The sequence below is a fragment of the Monodon monoceros genome, unplaced genomic scaffold, assembly GCF_005190385.1.
Source record: "Monodon monoceros isolate NGI ecotype Baffin Bay Population unplaced genomic scaffold, NGI_Narwhal_1 Super_Scaffold_2, whole genome shotgun sequence".
Taxonomy (NCBI): Eukaryota; Metazoa; Chordata; class Mammalia; order Artiodactyla; family Monodontidae; genus Monodon; species Monodon monoceros.
In genome coordinates, this window is record NW_021703776.1 from 64,339,587 (window position 1) to 64,363,751 (window position 24,165).

Below are 24,165 nucleotides of genomic sequence, written 5' to 3' on the forward strand. Positions count from 1 at the left end.
CAAGCTAATGGACCTTGGGCAAGTTACTTAACTTTGCTGTGGGGTTTAAATGGGGATCGAGTATGTAAAGTACTTAGCATAATGTCTGGCTTAGAGAACGTACTTTCTATGGACTGAATATTTGTTTCTCTCCAAAATTCATACATTGAAATCTAATCCCCATTGTGATGGTATTTGGAGGTGGGGCTTTTGAGAGGTGACTAGATCATGAATATGTGCCCTTATAAGAAAAAATGCCGTTCTAAGAAGAAGCCAGAGAGCTGGCTCACTCTCCTTCTGCCATGCCGCCAGGGGATGCAATGAGAAGTCAGCAGTTTGCAACCTGGAAGAAGGCTCTCATCAGAACCTGCCCATGCAGGTACCCTGAGCCTCCAGACCTGTGGGAAATAAATTTCCATTTATAAATTACCCACTGTGGTACTTGGTTAAAGCAATCTGAACTAATTAAGCAGTACTTAGTATTAGCTAAACTCTATAAAAGTAATAATAACAGTAGCCACTTCAAACAACTCTCCAGCTGAATCTGCCCATCCTGCTAACAGATGCCTTAGAGGGCTGTGCCCTGACCAACAGTCCTTGGCAGCATTTCTGAGAGAAACACGATTAGCTGCCTGGAGACTGGAAGGACATCAACCTGTTCCTTCTGGCTTGGAGTAAGGCCTGAAGAGTGGTGTCTCTGTGCCCAGGACAAGCTCCTTCGACAGTTCTTGTGCTTGTTGAGGAATCAAAATCCTCTCAGTCAGGCTTAAGAGCAGGATGGATTTCTCCCCCATGTCTACTCTTGTTAGAACACTTCCCAGAGGTGGCTTCTGTCCCTCTGCTGGACGCCCAGGGCCTGGTCAATTCTCAAGAGCCATTCCTCACTTTCGCACCCTCTGACTTGTTATGCATCAAAGTCCTAGTTCACTTTCCCTTGAATAGCTGACCATTAGACTTGGGACGGGTTGAACTCTCAAATGGCCACAGGGGCCAGGTAGCTAAGTCCACGTGTGAATGGAACAGAGTGGGAACCGCGGCCAAACACACAGCCCATGATCCACCTGAAAGGGAGGTCACTACTCAGTGCCAACCCATTGTTGCCAGGCAGGAGCATGGCTGTTTACCAGAACTGCTGATTTTCTAAGATAAATAGGAAATTGGATTTTTATGTAAAATCTCTTGATTATTAAACGTCGGCAATAAACCACATTAAAAAAACAAAAAACTTAAACATGGAGTGAGTCTGAGGATTGCTAGTCTAAGACACTCTGATTTAGGATTTCAGCATCATAGAGCTTGGATGGGCGTTGATTATCCTGTTTAAGCCCTTTATTTCAGGGAAACTGAGGCTCAGAATGGGGAAGGGACTCACTGAGGTTATAGAACCAGCCATTGAGGGGTCAGGACCTGAACACGGTCTAGGCATGCATTAACGTTTAGTCTTTTTATCCTCTGTGTCTATTACAGCGGCTGGTGCTCAAAAATAACTGTAGAATTAATGAAGGCATGAAGGATCATTCTCATGAATCTGGGGCTCGCCTTTCCTGATTTTTCACTGCAGAGTGACAAGAGAGAGTTGCATTATCGTGTGGGATGTGAATAAGGTTGTTTTCTTTGCTCACGTGATTCACGTGTGAATCTCATATGATTCATCCCAGAACAGCGATGTGTAGGAGAAACAGTCCAAGAGTCATGAGAAGGAGCCCTGAGCTGGACTCATAGTTGTCATGGACACGATGTGATGTCCCGCATCATGTAGAAACCCCTCTCCTCTGCCATCCCCTCCCCTCACTCTGATTCTGCTCCAAGGCCTCCTCCTCCATTTGCCTTAGAAACTCTTCCCTCACCCCTTCGCTGCCCAACTTTCCCTTCTCTTCACCCCACCCGCTTAGACTTCCTGAGACTTTATCCTGTAGATGGTCTGAGTATGAATTCCACAGGCTGCCCTGAATTTTGCCCCTTTTTTTCTAGTTTCTCCTGGTCTGTCAGATTCTCTCCCATTCTTCAGATGGTTTAACCAAAGGCTAAACAAGGGAACCAGCAAGATGAAGTTGTTTTTTGGGGGGTGTGGGGGATGGAGAGTGGGTAGAGAAGTTAAGAAGTTCAAGACTGAATTTGGTTTGTGGCAAAGGGATTGGGGTGAGGCTGGGTAGGTGAGGCTGCAAACACATGCACTTTCGCAAGTGTTAAAATTCTCCCTTTTTCATACCTATATACTTGTAGTTAGTCCCTTACTCCCCACTCTCCCACTAAGTGGGTGAGCACATGGGTGCACAGAGAGGGGCGACCTCTCACTGTATGGATGGGCCCCTCCAAGAAGACATGCTCTTCGGCACTTTTGACTTTCTGAAAACAAAACAACCCCAAACAGGTGTTGACACCAAGGTTTTGCTAAACTTGCAAAAATAAAATGAGGAAGGCTGCAAGTGAAAAAGACATTCTGTTTCAAGCCAGTAAAGTCCTGCTTGCAAACTGTAAAGAGATCCTTGGTGCAGCCTCTAAGACCATCAGAGTGCCCTCCTCTGCAGGCTGTGTGGCCATGGAGGCTCAGGGCTGGGATTTGCTTGTTTCATAAGGAGATGAGTCTTGTTTACTTTAGAAGTAGATGCCTTACGAATTTTTCTTTACTTTAAAAGACATATTGATATTGAATATCACGTTAACATTTGCTTTTCTTCTACCCTTTATTTTAGATGAAGCATAATCTTGTCACTCATGGTTTTTGCCCACCATGGAGGTATTCAGGTTGGCAAAAGATCACTGTGTGTGCTTTTCTTCTCTTCAAAGGTTAAATGTAACTCCTGAGAGTTATTTAGTTTAAAAAAAAGCGTGTCAGTTTGACAAGTCCCTACTACGTGCAGCAGAAGCTCAGCTCAGGGCTGGGAGTACAAATTTGGTTCCCATGCAGCTTGTCCTCACCGTCAGACTGGGAAGCCAGACTTAAAGCAAATGACTCAGCTACAGGCGAGGAAATGCAACAACAGAGGCAGGGACAAAGGGCTTATGTGAGGGCTGAATAAAAGCTAATACTGGGCTTCCCTGGTGGTGCAGTGGTTGAGAGTCCGCCTGCCGATGCAGGGGACACGGGTTCGAGCCCCGGTCTGGGAAGATCCCACATGCCGCGGAGCGGCTGGGCCCGTGAAGCCATGGCCGCTGAGCCTGCACGTCCGGAGCCTGTGCTCCGCAACGGGAGAGGCCACAACAGTGAGAGGCCCGCGTACCGCAAAAAAAAAAACAACAGCAACTAAAAAAGCTAATACTTATTGAGTCCTCTCTGAGCACGAGGCCTAAGGCCCGAGACCTTTGATGAGGTCCCAAAGATTGGAACGTGCAGCACGGGTATAGGAGGTGCTTTTGGGGTCCACGTTTGCTGTGTTGGCCTCCCCAGCTGAATATTGACTGGCGTCCATGCCTGAAGCACTAGTCTCTGAGGGGTGATCATTGCTGGGGAGAAGATGACACCCCTCATCTGCTTCTGCCCCTTCCAACATGTTCTAGAGCTTCCAGCTCAAGCAGCCAAGGCTTGTTCTCCAGCCCCTTCCACCCACAGCTTCCACCTCTTGCCTCACCCATCAGCAGGGGTCTTTCACTGCCCCACCCTCAGTTCTCACACCATCACCTTAACACTGCCCTTGCCCATTGTCTCCTCCAGCCTCTCTAGGGGAGCCCCGAGCCTGCTCCCCAGGCTGCACTTGCCTCCCATTCCCCAGGGCTCCCTCTGCAGTCCCCTCATTTCTCCTCTAGCCTTCGCCCCAGATCCCCTCTGTCAATCTTAGATCTGCCAACTACCAGTTTCCATCACTGCCCACTCCTATCCCTAGCCCAGCTTCTTCCTCCCAGAGGAAGCCTCTTTCTTTCTGCCAGATTCTCCCGGTGGGGCTGGCAGCCCCTCCCCTATCCCCATTACCTTCCTGCTAGCTACTGTTCCCAGGGGCCAGGAAACTCAATGCTAGATGTCCCTCTTTCTGCCCTTGAACTCTGGGAGCCACAGGCCTTCCCAACATGGACATGTGTTTTTTAAATTTATTTTTGATTTTTCAAATCTACTTGCTTCTTTAAACAAAAATTTATATTGAAAAAGTGACTGATTTTTTTAAAATGCTGAGTAAATAACAGGACAGGTGGTGGGTGAAGTTAGCAACAAAGACGGAAGATCAGGAAGCACTGTATTTCCCCGTTCAACCTTACCACGGCCCAGTGAATTTCAAGTATGGACTGCTATCACCGCCACTTTGCAAAGGGATCCCCATCTGGGTTTTGTGATGAATTCCTTCATGTCACGTGACATAGTTTAAGGAATTGGCTTTATTGGGGAAAGGACAAACTTACAAGGCTGGGCTTGTCCCCTGAACCCCATCATCCCACTGAGTTTGGGTGCAGCCTTTCCCCCAGGAGGGTGGGGTGAAGAATCCCATTGGAGCTGGCTTGTTGCAATGGCAACAAAGAATGAGATCCTGGCATCGCCTTGGGCAGTTGTGCTCATCCAACCATGATCCCCATTTTATAGATGTAGAAACGGACCAGAGCAATTTAACAATTTGTCCAAGTCACAGACCAATTCCAGGGCCTAAATTCAAAACCAGTCTGCTATTTTATAGACAAAGAAAAAAGACTTTATGAAGTAACAAGGAGGGGAAGACCTCTGCTCTCTGTTCTCTGGGCTTCACCTTGTATCTCTGAGAAGTGAGGTGATATTCTGTGAGGACCCAGCCAACCCCCTGGTGTTTTGACCCATTCCCCCTTCACCGCACTCCCTTCTGCTCCCCACCCGAGCTGTGTTGGCACGTTGGGAGCTGTAAGGGCTGCTGCAACCCATCTCCTTTGCTGATTGTAAAGAAGGCTTAGCAAGAAACTTCCTACGCTTAACCCTCTATGCCAGAGAATTAGTACCCAAATTAAAATGACTTCAACAGTTTACATTTTAAAGTACCTTATAATCACTGGCAATGGTTCATGGGAGAGCTATCTATAGAAATTTTTGAGATCTTGTACATAAACCTCAAGAGGAAAATAGGAGCTGTTTCTTTAATTCTTTTTACACAATTTTTAAGAAATGCTTTCATATTCCATTCAACTCTTTCTTCCCTTTTTCCTTTCTCTCTCACTGGTTCTGAAAAATAAGTGTAGACATAGAAATGCAGGCTATAGAAAGCCGACTTTTTCTATATCTAATAAAAACCTTGGGGAGTAATTGAAATAATTTGGCACTGGCAGTCAGGTTACATGCTGCATAATAATCAAAGGAAAAATCCATAGTGAGGAAAGCAGCAGAAAACAGGAAGATGTGCTGGAGAATAAAGCCAGGACATTAAATAATGAGTAACTATGAGAAACTTAAAAAAAATTTTTTTTATAATTACATCCTTAGAAAAATAGTCAAGAAGCATCTTCAAAGAAGTTATACTAGACAAAGTGTACACTCTCTGTATTTCTAAGGATTTTGAATTTAAAGAAAAGAACAGAAATACTCCTCACCCCCAACTCCACCCCAGCATCTATTCATTAGATAAAAGTCTGACAGAAGCCATGGATTTCAATCAAATTTTGACATACATGTTTTTTCGTGATTAGGCTATCCTCCCATCTTCTTTCTCCTTTTTTATCTCCACGATCTGAATTTTAAAGAAATGCTGTCAAGACAGTGTACCACAAAAGGAGAGATGTCTACTATAAATTGTACTGAGTACTTTTCAGAGAATTTTACTTTGGTCTTTTAGATTTTACAGAAGATGGCTGCATTCATTGTGGGAGAAAAGTGACATTGAGATGACACGTCTGGGTCTTGTGAGAGAGAAATGCTGGTGTCACAGACACACGGGGAGAACGCAGCTTCCAGCCTGCATTTCTAGCCGAATCCTATTCCTTATTCTGCACCCTAACATGGACTCTTGGCTGCGGACCTTGGGCAAGGTCTTTACTGTTCCTTCAGTTTCCATCTAGATTTTTTTTGGTTGTTATTTCTATATAAAACCAAAATCTGTGGGAAACAGAAATATTAAAAAAATGAAAGCTATCACCCATAATTTATCAAACATAATGATTTTGGTGTATTTTCTACCAATTTTCTTATGTACAGCTAGTTTTTTCTTTTCTTTTCAAAATACAGTAGAAATTAAATTATACTATCCAATTTTATATGCTAATTTTTCTTTTGGCGGTGTTTTGTCTTTCTAAATAAAAAGATATGGACTTTTAGTCCTCATTTTCTAGAGCTGCATAATATTCCTCATGGTGTTTTTGTGTTCTTTGTTTTTACAGTCTACACCGACAGAGAGCTTTTGCCAGCACTGGGACTGTTTGAATATCTCATTAAAGGAGAAGAGAGAGAGCAACAAGGGGTCAGTATTCACTTTGTGTCTATGATGATTCTTAGCCAGGTTGCATGACAACTTTCCAATAGACTGTTGGTCATGTTCATATGCAAAGAGACAAGGTTGATTTCTTTCTGTGGGTCAATCTCAGATCATAGACCAGTGACTGTATTATCGTTGTTGGTGTCTGAGTGGAGTGAGATAAGCTGGGTACAGATTCCAGCTCTCCAACTTTCTATTCTGTGATCTGGACAGGACTCTTTGTTCTCTCTATGCCTCTGTTTTCCCAGCTGTAACAGTGTAGATATCATTACAAATTCCCAATTCTGAGAAACGTATTTTAATACATTTGATACCGGGTTGAGCGCTGCAATCAATGTGTACATTGCCATTTTTCTTTCCTTTTTCCACCGTTAACACTCTCCAGAGCTAATACAATCAATGATATCTTAGAATTGAAGTAATATATAATAAATACTTGCTTTATAGTTTGTTGAAAGGATTAGGTGAAATATTATACATAAATTGTTCTTAGCGTTTGGTAAGAGATCAACAATCAGCTATTATTTTATTAGTAAGAAAAAATCTATGTTGTCCTTAGAATAGAACATTTGTTCTGCGTAGAATATATATGATAAACAATACATTATTTGTAGGTCATATATTTAGATAAAACTTGTACTGCTTGGAAAATTCCTTAATACTCTGTTGATTAGAGATGGCATGGGGATGGCAGATAGGTTTAACTTTATGTGCCAAGTCTAATCTGTTGATGACGATTGTCAGGTGGGCTGTGTTGTGAGAATCGCTGAAGCAGAATAGCAGACAAGAGTGCTAAGGTGGGTTAGTTTAATATCTTCCCCAGACTTTGGAAGATGGAGTGGCAACACACAGACTAAGTGTTTGCCATCTCTGCATTATGTGTCACAAAACATTACTTGGCAGCTCATTAGGTACTAGCCACGCCATGGTTAATCAATCAGGAGTTACATCAAAATCTTGTGGACTGAATCTGGGTCCAAGGTGGGAGGTGAGAACCACACAGGTAAGAAACAAGCCCAGAAGACACAGATGTCTGGGAAACATGGGAAGCTGATGGAGACAATACCCTGAAAACACGTTCCTTTTTAAAATGGCTTTGGGGGGTTTCAGCCACAACCTTTTAGCTATTTTTCATAAAACTCCAACCCCAGTAGAAATGTGGGAGACTTTGCACCATAAGGGAGGGCAGAGTCTTTGCAATGACCTTGATTTCGCTCAGCCCTTATTCTGCAAATGCTCACTTAGGTCTTGCTTCCTGAGCCTTGATGCCCTGCACCTTGGCCTTTCTAGAGCTTTGCTCTTGGATGACTGAGGTGCCCCGGTGGTCTCTACCTTAACGGCATCTTGTCTTGTTCTCTTTTGCTATGGGTAAAAGGCTTAAAAGGGCCCCTCTCTCAGAAAAGGAAATGGTATTGAAAAGGGGGACTGTTCATTTTATTCTATGTTCATTATTATCTAATCCCCTGCTTTTGTGGTACTTATGAAATAAAACCAATCATTAAAGGCACATTGGTGAAAGTTTCAATGGAACACTACATACCATTTCTTGAAATGTTCTGGTAGTCCCTGTGATTGCAGTGGTTTCTTTTCCGTAAACGAAGGTAAATAGAGTTTTCTTTAACTCTGAAAGAAATATATATGTGTATATTTAATGACAGGACATTCACATGATGGAGTTAAAAGAAACATGGTTTTATTATGATTTTTTAAATGTGAAAATGAACTCAGAAAATCAAATCTCTGCGGGCACATTTTCTCTAAACTGTCAATACATTATTAGGAGTTGTTATAAGAAACAGTTCTACAAAATGGGTTGCACTGATGTGATAAGATCAAACTTTTTCTTCTTTTTATGAAGACTTCCAGTCATCCCTTTCTAACCTTTTAACCAAGAGCTGCTGTAAGTCTCTTGAGCAACTGGCCATTTTTACCAACTCGGTTATTTTGAATCTGATCATGTTCCCTTTCTTCTTTTGGTTGCTGTGAAGCTGTGGCAGACACTCCTGTTGTCTTTCAGATCCATTTCTCCCCCTTCATCCATTTTAATAGAAGTTTCAGTAGGACATGTGTCTGCCCCGAATGATGACTGCTTTACTCAGCTTCCCTTGCAGCTAGGAGTGGCCACTTCACTAAATTCTGGACAATAAGATGGAAGGAGAAGTATCCAGCGACAGTTTCTGGGAATGTTTCTCAGGAAACAATTGGCAGGTGACCCTTGCTTAGTCCTTTTTCTCCATTCTGCTGCCCACAATAGGAATGCTGTCATCTTGGACTATGGGGATAAGTTCTACACTGAGAAAACAGAGGCGTGAGCTGGAAGGGCCCTGAGGACCAGTGGAGCTGACTTCCCATATCAGACCTGGACTGCATATATGAAAGAAATAAACTCATCTGTCATCTTATTTAAACCACCCATACGTTGAGTTTCTCTGTTACTTATAGCTGAATCTAATACTAATGGACACAGATTTTAGAGACAAATTTTCAACCAGCATCAGGCTGTAACTGCACATATTTTAAGTCACTTTATTGGCTTCTCTTTGTCCCATCTTTGATTTTCTATCTTCTTTTGCCAAACTTTAATTTAATTTAAATGGAATTTAATGTTATGTTCTCTGTACTTTTATAGGCTTCCTAAAATCCATTTTGAAACAAGACCAGGTATAAACTAATGAATAATAATTAAACTCAGATATATTGGATTATTCCTCAAAAGTATTTTATCTTCTCTTCATTATAATAAACTTCATATCTCACAACCTTACATGAATCATCACTTATTTTTAAGTGTTATGTAAGTCTCACTCATTGTATTATAGTGCTTGCCTACTGTCTCAGTGCTTCAGGTTTGGGCACTTAGAATGCACTGTAAGTATTGTTCTTTCTGAGGAAACTAATAATAATAGAAAAAAACCTTGTGGTTATCAAAGGGGAAAGGGGGAGGGAGGGATAAATTAGTGGGATTAACATGTACACACTACTATATATAAAATAGATAACCAACAAGACCTACTGTATAGCACATTCTTTTCTCTTATAAGTTATTGCATAATAACTTATAAGGGAAAAGAATGTAATAAAGAAACTAATACAACACTGTAATCAACTATACTTCAATGAACACCCCCCCCCAGAAAAAAAGAAACTACTAGTAACATTTCTTAATAGAAGACCAAGATCTCTGAACAATATTTTAATTATGGAATTTTTGCTTTGTGGTAGAGTTTTGAGGTGAGTGATTTATTTTACTTTTTAAAATCAAAGCTACCCATGTGCATAGTTTTAAAAATCAAATTCATTTTACTTGAATAATGTTTAAGGGGCCTTACTATGTTCCAGGCACTATTCGAGGCACCTGGGTCCTACTGGTAAATGAAAAAGACGAAGATCCTTGCCCCTGTGTCATTGACATTCTGGCAGGGAAAAAAACCCACTAACCATCATGAATAGGCAAATTATGGAGCATGCTAGAAGACAGTAAATGCTATGGAAAAAAGGGAGGCAGGGGAGCTAGGATTCGAGTGGTCAGAACAAGGCTTATTGAAAAGGTGGATGTGAGCAAAGACTTGAAGTGGTGAGCCTTACAGAACAAACTAGTTGAACTATTTTCGTCTATAAGGCTTGTAGTGGTAAACAGCAAGCTCACACTCCCCATTCCTCCCCATTTCTCCATTCCCAGAGGCAATTAATTTCAACCTTATTTGACTGAGTCTTTTCGTATTTTCTTTCTTATCTCTAAATAACATACTTTCAAGGCTACTTCTTGATTTTTAGTCTTTGGCATTATCTATTCACTTCTCACTACCAAGAGGAGGATTTAGCTATTCACAGCAGATCTATGATTGCTTTTTCTTCTCTTCACAACACTTTCAATTCCCTGGAGTTAATAGCTGCCTTTGTTTCTTTGTTTAATTTTCTTAACTGTTTATCATCAATTCACCCTTAAATCTTTTTACAGTTGTTTGATCTCTTTTCAATATGCTCTGATGGATCAGATAGTTTTTAAATTTCATCTCCTTGTGGAAATCTCTCCTGGGTCCTCTCGCCCTGCTTAATCAGGACTTGTTGCCCTCTCACTCTGCTGCAGAGCAGATATCCTGGGAGCCTCCTTCTTCATACCCTGGGGATCCTTTTCACCTCTTCCTGACTTGTTAGATATCCTATTTCCTGGAAGACTGCATTTTTCTTATTTTTGATGGAGAGTACTTTTACGTAACGTTTGAAGGATGTGTGTGAAGTAACATTACTTTTTTTAGCATCTGAAAATGTTTTTATTTTTGACTTAGTGAGGTGTAGGGTGGTGAGGTATTGCTGGTGAGGTGTAGGGCGGGCCCAGAAACACAGCTTGCACCATAAATACAAACACAAATAAGGGTTAATAGGACTTGTTGGGGACGAACTTCAAGTAGAGAAGTAGCAGTGTTCACCTGGTCCCTGAACTCTCATTATCTCATAGAAAAGTGTCTTAGACAGGACATAGCTAGACCGGACACATATGGGACACCCTATATATTTTTAGGGAAAGCAGGTTCTGGTGTTTATAAGTTGCTATATAATAATAATAATAATAATAATAAATTTCAGGGATAGGTAACTGTTTTGTTAAAAAGGAGGAGTTCCAAACAGGAGGAATCAGCTTCTCGTTAAGTACCAATAGGAAAGAGGAAATGGGTCTCCAGAATTATCAGTTTGCCTCTTGTTGACTGGTGTGGTAGATTTAAGAGTAGCCTCATTATCTTTGACACCCCTACCCTTAAGTCTTGCTGTCTTGTTACTTCTCTGACCAAAAAGATATGGTGGAAGTGACATTATGCCAGTTTTGGCCTGGCTTTTAAGAATCTTGGCAACTTTGGTCTCTTGGAGCCCTGGTCCACCACCTAAGAAGTCTGACTATCTTTCTGGAGACACCATGTTAAAAAGGCCCTATAGTGGAAGCAACAAAGATGTCCTTCAATAGGTGAATAGATAAACTGTGGTACACCCATACAAAGGACTATTATTCAGCAATAAAAGGAAGTGAGCTATTACGCCGTGAAGAGACATAGAGGAAGCTTAAGTGCATACTGTTAAGTAAAAGAAGCCAATCTGAAAAGGCTACATACTGTGTGATTCCAACTGTGTGACATTCTGGAAAAGGCAAAACATGGAGACAATAAAAAAATCAGTGGTTTCCAGGGGTTAAGAGGAGGAAGGCGGGTATTAACAGGTGGAGTACAGGGGCTTTTTAGGGCAGTGAAACTAATCTGTACAATACTGTAATGGTGGATATATGTCATTATGCATTTGTCAAAACCCATAGAATGCACAGCACAAAGAGTAAACCCTAACGCAAACTATAGACTTCAGTTAAGAATAACGTATCAAGGTTGGCTCTTCATTTATAACAAATCTACCACACTAATGTGGGATGTTAATAATAGGGGGAATTGAGGAGATGAGGGATTATTTGGGAACTCTCAGTACTTTCTGCTCATTTTTTCTGTAAAGTTAAAACTGCTCAAAAATTAAAGTTTATTAAAAAAAAAACCACAAAACCCTACCTGGAAAGGAAAAGAGATCCAGCTAAACCCAGCCTTCTGGTCACCCCTCGTCAGGCACCCACTTCGTGTGAGAAGCCATCTTGGACCCTCCAGCCCAGCGCTGGGTGAATACTGTCGTGTCCATGGTCAATATTACATGGAGAGGAAGAATTGGCCAGCCAAGCTCTGCCTGAATTCCTGACCTCCCAAACTGTGAGGTATAAAAATGCCTTGTTTTAAGCCACTAAACTTTGGAGTACTTTTTACACAACAATCGATGGGCAGAACAGATGCTTATAGAATTCTGGGTTAATATCGTTTTCCCTCAGAAGTTTGAAGGAATCGATCCATTGGATCCTGACCTACCTATGTTGTTGTCTGAAGCCATTCTGTGCCTCAATCCTTTGAGAACCTGAGTAGCATCTGTTCCAAGTGTTCTGAAGTGTCATGATGACAGGCTTGGTGTGGTTCTATTTCCATTCAGTGTTAGACACACTTTCAACCTGGAAATTCATGTCACTCAGTTCTGAGAGGTGTTCTTGAATTATTCCATTGATGATTTCTTCCTTTCTTAGAACTCCTATTATTTGGATACTGGGTCACCTAGACTGGTCCTCTAATTTTCCTAGTTTTTCTATCTTAGTTTCCATCTCTTTGTCTTTTGCTCTATTTTCTGGATGATATCCTCAACATGATTTTTCAATACATCCATGAACTTCATCTTATGTCATTAGTATAATCTCCCAATGATCATTTTTGGTCTCTGAATATTTCTTTAATTTTAGTATAATGCTTTAATTTCATGAATGTAATATCTCCTCTTATTTTTTTGAAGATATCATTTTAATTATTTTTATAAGTAGGATATTAATTAAAGTTAAAAAAAATTTCCCCTTGGAGCACTGTCTCTGTTATCTTGAAGTTGTTTTTCTGTTTGTTTTTGTGCTGTTTTTCACATTCGAGGCTGGTCTCAGATATCTGATGATCTTGGGTTGTTGGCTTATGTGTAAAAGTAGAAACTAGCTGAAAACTCAAAAGCTGATTGGAAAGTGGGCCTGCTGGGTGTGGCTTGTTGTCTACGGCCCTTACTAGAGGGTGGACTGGCTGGGCCTTTCTCAGGGAACCCCTGCTGTCCGAGTCTTTGGGGCTTTCCTCTTAGGATGTGCAGATTCTCCAGAGAAGGGTCTTCTAATGTCCAACTGGGTTGCCAGCCCTCTGGGTCCAGGGGTGGGTGGACTTCAGGTTCAGCATGCTTGTGCTTTAGCACAGTGCTCCTACCTCCCCTTGTCTGCTGTCTTCCAGTCCAGAAGCTCTTGATTTTAGCATCTCCAGAGAAGAAACCCTAGTCTTATATCAGAATAAGGGAGGGGAAGAGATCCGAGGATCTAACTACTTCAACAATCTCTCAACCAAGACTTATTTTTAGCCTCACTTTCATTTCTAGAGCTACCATATGGAGCCAGTTCCCAAGGCCTCTGGGGTTCTGTGGCCTAGACTGGGTTGCTTCTCAGCTGTCCCTCCTCCTAGTTTAGGAAGCAACTTTCTTGAATCGACTAAGTCAGTTACCACTTCTCCTTCTGCTTTCTGGCTTCCAACATTTTGTGGCTGTTGGCTCTTCCTGTTCTCTTTGTCCTTGTGGACAAATTCGTTTACTGTCATTTTAGTGGGGTTTCTCAAGGAAGAGAAGTAAATGCTTTATTCAATCTGCTATCTTACCCAGAAGCCTGAAATGAATACTTTATACACTGCATCGTCTACGCCCTCTGCCACGACTATTTTATTATATTTTGAAAAAGCAGATGGGAAATGGACATTAGATCTGAGTTCAATACTAAAATAATTTCACAGTCAATAAAGAGGGGTTATTTTCCTTTGGGAAAGTAATTATTACCAATATTTGGCCAGAAAGGTATTTTTGATAATTCTAAAAGTGGAATTTCTGTACTGAAATATTGTTTTGTTCTTGACCTCCTCATGGAGAGTAAACAGTGTGGATATTAATATTATAGCTACAGTTAGTCACACATTACAGAAAGAACATAGAAATCTTTATCAATAGGCAAAGAGCTCCATTACTATTTCTGACCAGAAATAGCATCTAGAATTTTGGGATTAAGGTTTTGTAACACTAAGTACTAGAAACTATTTCACCTAAAAAGTTACTATTTTCTTTCATCTCCATTCTCAATACATAACCTCTCTTATAAATCTTAGGAACTGAATTTCTCATGCAGTGCTCAGGAATTCTGAGGAGATAGAGGGATCAGTACAATATGTTGAGAAGCTTGTAATACAATATTTGAGATGCCTATAAATGGAGGAGATTGCTTAATAGAAAGTTATTTACATACAGGGTCAGTGAAACTTGAATTAATAGGCTAAACTGAGGATACCGTGCATAGTAAGGTTAACGGTGATCACCATTCTGGTTTCAAATTCCCCTCTTCTCACTCCCCTCTCCCTACTTGGACTCCAGTTTCCTGTAGGATCTTTTTTTTTTTTTTTTTTTGCGGTACGCGGGCCTCTCACTGCTATGGGCCCAGCCGCTCCACGGCATGTGGGATCTTCCCAGACTTGGGCACGTACCCGCGTCCCCTGCATCGGCAGGCGGACTCTCAACCACTGCGCCACCAGGGAAGCCCTCCTATATGATCTTTATTTCTCTTTTTCCTCTGTTGTGCATCAAAACCCAGTCCAATGGGTTAGTAGAAGAGGTAATAGCTTCAGTCCTGTAATTTGAGTGGTGCAAAGAAGGAGTGTTTGAAAGTTCTCTTCCTCACACATTCCCCAGTGTCTAAGGTAAGGGTGCCCTCAGCATTGAGAGTAGGCTTGGAGGTTCACCATGTTAAATTCCCAGTTTTATCAGCTCCATCTATTGTAGGGCCTAGGAAGTATAGCCGTTTCACTGAGGACACACTAGTCATATTTTGATTTCTAATACCAAAATTCAAAACAGATAAATCTCAGAATGTCTACTAGTTGCTTTCCCCAACATGGGCTCAGGTAACACAAAAACCACTTTCTCTGAGAGCCTTCTAATAACCCGCCCCCCACCTCATTTCGCTATGGCTGAAAGAAAAACAAAACAAAAGAAAGAGTAAAATTAAGAACGAGCCTCAAGAATAATGCAGACAGGGCTTCCCTGGTGGCGCAGTGGTTGAGAGTCCACCTGCCAATGCAGGGGACACGGGTTCGTGTCCCGGTCTGGGAAGATCCCACATGCCGCGGAGCGGCTGGGCCCATGAGCCATGGCCGCTGAGCCTGCGCGTCCGGAGCCTGTGCTCCACAACGGGAGAGGCCACAACAGTGAGAGGCCTGCATACTGCAAACAAAAACAAAAACAAACAAACAAAAAAAGGAATAATGCAGACAAATTAAAAGGGTTGTTTCAAAATTGAAAAAAATAGCACCTCCTATGTTGATTCCAAGCAGAACCCACTTGGAGAGAGGCAACAAAACAGTTTCCCAAAGGGCTTAGCATATCAGAGGTTTTTTGGGATAAACCGAGTGAAATATTATTCAAGCAACAGTAATGTATCAGATCCTGTTTCTGAGTCTATTTCTGACTCTCTTTAGCAGCACAGCTAGTTTGGGTATAAATTCTGAGACCCTGTGAAGCTGAATGGGAATAAGTCACACAAAAAAGACTGGGGCTTGGAAGGTGAGTGAGAGAGAAATGGTAACATTTGATGTGAAGGGTTAGGACAGGGGAGTGGATTGGGATAAAATTGGATAATTTAGAGACTAGACAGGCTTTATTCAGGGACCTCTACTGCTAGGAAGTTTTAAGACAAGGGTGGATAATTTGCTTTCCGATGTGGATGGAGGTCAGGCCAGCATGGGGCCAGGGAGATGGATTAAAGAACTTTTAAAATTCCTTCTAGCTCTTTGATACTAGCCACATCCCAGAGCCCTGTGTAACCCCTAATTCACTGCATCACAAGAGAACCAAGATTTCAGCCTCAGAGAGAGATAAACATGCAGAATATGACTCGTTGTGTATTCAAAGAGCCTGGCAATGGGCTAATTATGCAGGGGGGCTTGCAAGGTGAGGATGACTGCAGAAGAGGTCCCAGGAGTTCAGACATGAAAAGATTAGCAAGACAGCATGATAGATTTTTGAATTTGGAGCAGCAAAATAGTAGAGGGAAATAGATTTCAGGGGCATCGTGTTCAATAATTCATAAGCTGCTATACTCACACAAGGCTTCTTACCTGTTAACTTTCCACTAAGATTCCTTCCTCTACCCTTCTCTGAGCTTGTGGCATTATAACTCTCTCCATCCTGGCTTTTGCCAGCCTCAGATTTGATTCTAGGCCACCGTATCAGGGTAAACGTTAAACTGTGATAAAACGGAGGGATTTAAGCCTGTGGATGCTTATAAATCTGAAAAGATCATTTGTAGCATAGAAGAAGATTGTTTTAGTAATCTCAGCAGTATTTCTCAAAGGATGCTCTGTGCAACACTAGTTTCTTGAGACATATTTTTCTCATAAAACAGACACACATTCTACATGGTTCTGTGGTCAGATTAGTTTAAGAAATGTTTCATATTATACCTTGGAGCTATATACAAAACTTTTGGGGCTTATTGAAGGCTCTGATAAGCCTTACACTGAATAAACCTGTTTCCCTTTATTTAAACCAGCATTTCCAAAACTTATTTGACCTAGGAATCTTTTTAAAAAGTGTGCATAATACCTTTTAACATCTTGTGGAACTAACGTTTCACAGAAACAGTTTTTGAAGAATACTGATGAACTATCTCTGTGATCTATATTTGAGCTTTATGAGATGGCCTAAAATCTCAAGTTCAGTTGGTTACAAGAATTCTACCAGAAAAATTTGGAGGTTGTACATTTACGTTGATCAATCTAGATTGCTGTAAAATTATATCATTCTGGACAAAAATTCACATCAATGCTTAATTTATCTATTATTGACCAAATAGCAGATCTCTCCTTTGTTTTACTCTTTCTACCTGACTACTGAATTGATAATTTTACTTTAAACTTATTTTCTCCAATTTGTTGACTGTGTATTTACTTTAATATTATGATGAATTTTGCTAATTTCTTGTAGAACATTTATTATCAAACCCACTTAGAAGTCCAAGGGCTTAAGTTACACTGATTTATTTTTACATGCGTCCCGTTATGCAGCTGGTGATCAAATTCATGCTATTTATACTCCTCCTCCCATGTTCCTGGTGTTTTCCCTGAAATGTTAATTCCTGCAAATCTGATTTGATTTAGGCAATCTGAGTAAATGCAAGGGAAGGATGTTTGTAGATCGTACCACACTCTGCAAATATAAAGTGATGTCATTATAAACTTAGTGATTCTTTTATTGAGTACCTACTATGGTGCCACACTCTGTGCCAGGGGCTAGGGCCCCAGAGCGAAGTCAAGCCGAATTCTGGCACTCGAGATGCTCAGAGTCAGGTATGGGGTGGGTGGAGTTGGGAGACAGTGAGTAAACAGTTATGACAAGTGAGATGACATTGGTATTGAAGGGGCAAAATAGGAGCACAGGAGAGAATCGTACAGTCAGATGGGGGTTAGTATGGAGAGGCCGTCAAAAGGAACTGACCCCTGACTGGTGGCTGTTGAAGCATGAACGGGGGGGAACCAGATAAGACAAAGCTGAGGGTCAATACCTATGAAAAATGCTCAAACTTACTAGTAATTAAGAGGTTACATATTAGAAGAGCAACAAAATATTTTTTGTTAGATCGGAAAAAAATTAAGAAGATATTTGTCAATATCCAGTATTGACAAAGGTGTGGGGAAACAAGTATTCTTTTTTTTTTTTTTTTTTTTTGCGGTACGCGGGCCTCTCACTGCTGTGGCCTCTCCCGTTGCGGAGTACAGGCTCCGGACGCGCAGGCTCAGTGGCCATGGCTCACGGGCCCAGCCGCTCTGTGGCATGTGGGATCCTCCCGGACCGGGGCACGAACCAGTGTCCCCTGCACCGGCAGGCGGACTCCCAACCACTGTGCCACCAGGGAATCCCGAAACAAGCATTCTTATACAATATTTGTGGGACTGTAAATTGGTGTAGCCATTTTAGAAGGACTATAAAAAATTTAAAATGTATACATTCTGATCCAGTAATTTTTTTCTAAAGACATCCTTACATGTAGTCATAAAGAGAACCATAGAATGTTCATTACAGCATTATTGGAATTAATGAGGATTTGGAACTCAGTTGACTGTCCATCAGTAGGAGAATAAAACAACCATACTATGAAATACCATTCTGCACAAGAATGGAAAGTGTTTCAAGAAGTATTGTTAAAGCATTAATTTATAGTATGTTATGCATAGTATGATGTCATTTACAGGAAAACCCCAACAAAGCATTTATTTCTTTATGTACAAATACATAGAAAGGGTCTGTAAGAAACCACACTAAATTGATAACAGGACTTTCTTCTGAGAAAGGGAATGAAATTGGGAGAGGGCTTTGGCTTTTTACATTACATAGCTCAGTATTTTTTGTAAAATAAAAATGTATTCATGATTTGAATAAATTAAAAAATAAAATTAAAAACTAAGTAGGGTCAAAAAAAAGAACCCCAAAAAACTAAGTAGGGTCAAAGGGGACATCACCACAGTGGAGAAATTTGTCAGTACACAGCACGAAGAGTCCTGGGCTAGCAGTTGGGGCCTCCAGGTGGTCCTTCCTGCACCAGGCAGCCTCCCTGTGCCTGCATTCCATCTCTTCTTGCCTTGTCTAAGACCTGTTCCTTCCTTTGTCCGCCTTTCTCCCTCTTTTGGCTCTTCCTAACTCCACAAGCATGCTGCAGGATTTCTCATCTAAAAATGTCTCCCTCATCTTTTATTCCCCATCGGCTATCACCTCACTTCTATGCTCCCTTTGATAGTAAAACTCGCTATGAGTTGTGTATGCTCGCCTGCATTTACTTCATCACCTCCTGAACCTATTCTCTCCAATCAGACTTCCATCTCCGCTCCACTGAAACGTTTCTGGTCAAAGTGTCCCCATGATCACTGTCTGGACACCCAGTGGTCCTTCTCAGTTCTCATCCTCCTCTTCCTCAGGCACCATCTGGCTGATGGGCACTTCTCCTTTGGAAACACTTTCTTCACTTGGCCTCCAGGACACTAAATGCTTCTAGTTTTCTTTCCCCTTTGAGGGCCGTTCCTTCTCTTCCCTAACCTCTACGTGTTGGCATCCCCCAACCACTCTCCTCAGCCACAGGTCTTTTCTACACTCACTCCCTGTAACAGAAATTCTCAATTTTTTTTCTCTCAGGACCACTCTATGTTTTTAAAATTATTGAAGAAACCGGAGAGCTTTTGTTTATGTGAGTTATAGCTGTCAATATTTATATACTGGAACTTAAAAATTAGAAATTTGAAAGATCATTTAATTATTAATCACTTAAAATAATAAGCCCATTACATGTTAACATAAATGAAATATTTGTTTTCTGAAAAAAACATATTTTCCAACCTCTCCCCCAATTAGTGAGAAGAAAAGCATCATTTTACCATTTTGCAAATCTCTTCAATGTCTGATTTAATGTCAATAGAAGACAGCTAGGTTCTCACATCTGCTTCTGCATTGTCTGTTGTGATATGTTCTTTTAATGGAATTATATGAAGAAAATATTGTCTTAAGTATACATTTAGGTTGAAAGTGAATAACATTTTAATATCCTTTTTAGATAACAGCCGATAGCCTTCTTTGATTCTACACCAAAACTCAGCAAGCAGTTGTTTCTTAAAGGGTGATTAGTTGCAATATGGAATCTGAAATGGACTTTTTGCATGATGTTGCACTCAAGTGCATTGGTCTAGCTTGTACTTTGAATGGATCTCTCACCCAGGCATGATTTCATATATCACAAACTTGTCATTTAGAAAATATTGGTTTACTGAGTTATGCAGATATTCCAAATGTTGATGCATCTTATGATACAATATTGAAAAATCATACTTGTTGCAAGCACCACGTATCTCATTGGAAAGGACTTGGAGTATTAGGAAGCTGTCAAGTTTATAGTAGAAGATACAACTTTTCAAAAATCCTAAATTTTCTCTGAAATCTCAAATTGTTTTCCTTGAAGTGACAAGCTCATTGCATTCATTTTAGATGTAATACCTGTCATAAATCCAAGTCTAAATAACTATAACTATTTTCCAGTCTTTTTCAGTAAGAAAGGTGTTCCATGAAAAACTGACTAATTCAGTTCTCAACTCTCTCACACAAGTGCTTTTCCTTAGAATAACCATCATATTTTGTTATGCAGCAGAAGTGCCCTATGCATACTTCCCGTTTCATCAGATGAAATCATTAAAAATCATGTACTTACTTTAATAAAATTAATATTTTTTTTCTTACCTTATAGGTGACATTTTCAAGGGAAGATATCCCCTCTTTTTTAATCCAGGAGGTGTGGAGGTGAAGACCACAGTGACTACTAATATAGTTTGGTGCTACTGCTTTGATTCATGCTCAGATGTCAGCAGCTTTTTACCCACCATTGCTTTTTCACCATCAGTTCAAAGGGCTGCACAGTGCAAAAGGCAACTACTGTTTTAGCATTGTTGTGAAATAGATTTATCCTGTGGACCCCCTGAAAAAGTCTTAGAGACCCACCCCCAGGGGTGCATGGACCACACTTGGAGAATCACTGATGTAGACTACCTCTCACTCCAATCAGCCTCACCCAACCTCAAAGTGACCAACTCTTTGGCTAATTATTTGTTTTGCAAAGTATAATTATAAGATGGCTAATCACTTGCAATTATATCACATGTAAATTTTGAATAATGGTTTTAATAAGGTTATTAAGCCTATTAGTGCTTCGTACTTACATGTCTTTTTTTTTTTTTTTAAACAGGAAATTAGGTTGGCAAATGTTAGCTGCAAATCCCTTCTCTCCAATTTTATGTTTTTAATGCCCCAAGTGACTTGGTTTGGAGTTATACACTGCTTTTCAAAACTGTTCTCTCATATAATGTCTATTGGGTTGGAGAGAATAGATAACCTTTAACACTCAGATTCTAGGACACCTCTCATCAAAGATGTGTGTTTAAATGTCCTTGAATAGCATTACTGTGCCACTTATAACAATGGCTTTGTCTATTTCTTTCTAAGCATTTGCTCTGTTTCTGGCCCCAAATAGCAAATTTAAGTCAGAAGCAGAGGGAGCAACAGTTACCCTGGAAAATTCCATCCAGTTTGCACCCACTTATGTTGACCCACTGGCCTCACTCGTAACTCTCTAGCTTGATATGGTAACTTTGGTCATTGTTTTTGGTTCTTTGGGCTTTTGTGACTTTTTAAGGCTAACTGCAGGCTTACTTTATTTTTTTTAAGTTGTGTCTGTTGCCCTGCTCTTACTCCCAGCTTTGAAGAACTTCTCTGTCATTTAGCCCTGGCAGGCAGTACTCCACTGTCTGGACCGACTCCTGGCCTCACTTTCAGAAGGGGATTTGCATAACCATAAATTCTCAGGTTAGAGGCATGGGGTTCAGGTGGTTATTTCTGTTAAGGATTTGGAGTCACCTGTTTCCCTCTCTGGGGGTCGCTTGGAAGAAATAGTATGCATAAAGGATTATAATGGAGAACCGCTTTAACTAATAAGCTGGTCAAACACCTAATGCAGGGCTTACTATGTATGAGCTTGACTTCTATTACACAGTATCCCTGGCCCTAGAGAAACATGGTTCCTAGAACATTTCAGGCTCTGACCCATAAACTTAGTCATATCTTTTCCCAAGGCATGGCTAGTTAAGGGTTGGAGAAAGCATATTTGGTGGAGAGAAGCAGGAGCATCTCTCTCCAGCAGTTTTCCCTAATGCTTCTAAATCAAGCAGCAGCATAAAGTAGGATGTGGACTCGAACATCATGTTGCCCTACAACAACCAAATCTGAATGTCAGAGAGAACGTCAGAGATCGGCAGGTGCAACTCCACTTCATCATATGAATGAAGTCCAGGGATGCTAAATGTTCCACCCAACAGCCACACAGAACCAGAACCCTTTCACCTGTAGACACAGACTTCTTCCTACTCTACCACATGGACTCACAGTGCTCTGGAATTTTAGATGTTGCGTTTTGTTCTTCCAGTTTCATTGAGATATAACTGACACACATCACCATATAAGTTTAAGGTGTACCACATATTGATTTGACTTACATCCATCATGAAATGATTATCATAATAAGTTCAATGAACAGCCATCATCTCTTATAGATACAGCATAAAAAAATTATTTTCCTTGTGATGAGAATTCTTAGGGTTTATTCTCTTAACAATTGTCATATATAATGTGTAGTAGTGTTAATTATTTTATCATTTCGTACATTACATCCCCAGTACTCATTTATCTTATAACTGTAAGTTTGTACCTTTGTACCTTTTGATTGTCTTCATCCAATTCCCCCTCCCCCTCCCCTCTGGTAACCACAAATCTGATCTTTTTCTATGAGTTTGTTTGTTTGTTTTTGAAGTATAATTGACCTATAACACTCCGTTGGTTCCTGATACACAACATAGTGATTCGATATTTTTATGCATTTCAAAATGATCACCATGATAAGTCTAGTTACCATCTATCGCCATACAAAGATATTACATAGCTATTGACTATATTTCCCACACTGTACACTTCATTCCTGAGACTTATTTATTTTGCAGCTGGAAGTCTGTACTCTTAATCTCCCTTATCTATTTATGTATTGCTTTTAAGCAAGAAGTTCTTCCTTCCTGAAATTTTGGTATTGTTTTTTATCCTTCTACATGGGTTACTGGGCCTTGGCTTCTTTAACCTAAATAGGATTTTCCTGTTACATTAATTGCTTTTGAAAGTGATCTGAACACAAATAACTATTTTTAATCTTTAAAAAATACTTTTTTCTTCTCACTTATTGTTAGAGTTCTCCCTATTGTCAGGGTCCCAGCCCCCAAGCTGCCAACCTCACAGAGGGCTTTTTGCTTTTGCCTTTGAACTACTCAATTTCTTTCAGAAAACACATGGTTTTAAGGGATATAACTTTTTGAATTTTCTGAAGCCTGAGAGTCAAGAGAACAGATTTCATTAATGTTGACTCAACTGAAGGATGTAAAGATTTGTAAAACTAAGCGGTTATCTTTGTCTTTTAATACATGCATGTAATTTCAATTAGAGTTATATTCATCTCATACAGGAGATACTAAATTTTGAGGGGGTGGAGGGCATAACGGAAGAAGGAAAGGAAAGCAACCATCTTCTCTTCCAAACTTTTGCTTTCAAAGGTACATTTCCAAAGAACATTGTTAATACACAAAGCATGAGGCTGATCACAGATAATAGGAGGCACTTTCTAGAGATCCAGTTGAATAGAGAAATCCATAAATTCTCTCCCATGTTGATAAGCATTTGGACTCAAAGGGACATTTGCTCAAAATGCCTACGGCAGCTGCCACATCTCTCACAAACACTGCCTCTAGGTCAATGTTCTATTTATTCTCCTGATTCCACCAGAAGAGGACCCCCATCCTATGCCAATCTCTCTTTAGTAATTGTTACACACTTGATAACTCTTTGTTCTTTTAAGAAGACTGGACTAGCACAGGTTATCTGCGGGTATAATTTACATGAGAGTATATGAGAGTTTAATAGGAGCTACTGCTACAAAGGACATACTGGATGGTGACACACAGGGACTGTCATGCTGCTGTGTTTTTGCTTAATGGGGGATCCATTGCAACTCTGATTCCAGACAGAGAATCTCCTTTTTTATCAAAAGGAGTTTAATATATTCTTCTCCATTCCAGCTAAACGGCAGAGCACACGGGCACAGTGTACAGAGACAGGTGGCGAAAGAGCACTAAGAGAGAGATAACTAGAAAACCTGGGCCCACAAAAGCGTAGAGAAAAAAACCCCTGCAGGGCAGGTGGCCAACCAGCTGAGGTGCGCATCTCCTTAGAAATACAGCTGGTAAGGATAACGCTTAGAGTCAACACTGAGCAAGTTGCATGAGCAGACTGTTTTGTAAATAGCAGTACAGAGCCTAATGCAAGAAGGTGCTATGTCAGCATAGACTAGCTCACGATAAAGATGATTTTCACATAAGCTGCACCTAGACGCTTCCCTCCTTCGTGCCGTGTGGTCAGAATCTCTCTGCATAGCTCTCATAAGAATTATACACCATTTGTGTCTGATGACTTACAACTTTTCCTCTCCTTTTTCCCCCTCTGCCTTTCTCCTAAGGAAGATCTGTCTGCCTGCTGGGCTCTCATAGGATGATGGCTGGAAACTGCAATAGGATTGGCGAGCTCCAGGATTTCA

General features: G+C 40.7%; 1 protein-coding gene across 6 annotated transcripts in view; it reads right to left on the reverse strand.

The window, feature by feature from the left end:
* The window catches only part of AOAH (acyloxyacyl hydrolase), a 171,953-nt gene that overhangs the window by 45,643 nt on the left and 102,145 nt on the right, over positions 1-24,165 (reverse strand). For all 6 annotated transcript variants that reach the window (XM_029233501.1, XM_029233497.1, XM_029233500.1 and 3 more), the window contains one exon: positions 7,873-7,955. In XM_029233501.1, coding sequence (XP_029089334.1) covers positions 7,873-7,955 — 83 coding nt within the window. The remainder of the gene's footprint in view (positions 1-7,872; positions 7,956-24,165) is intronic.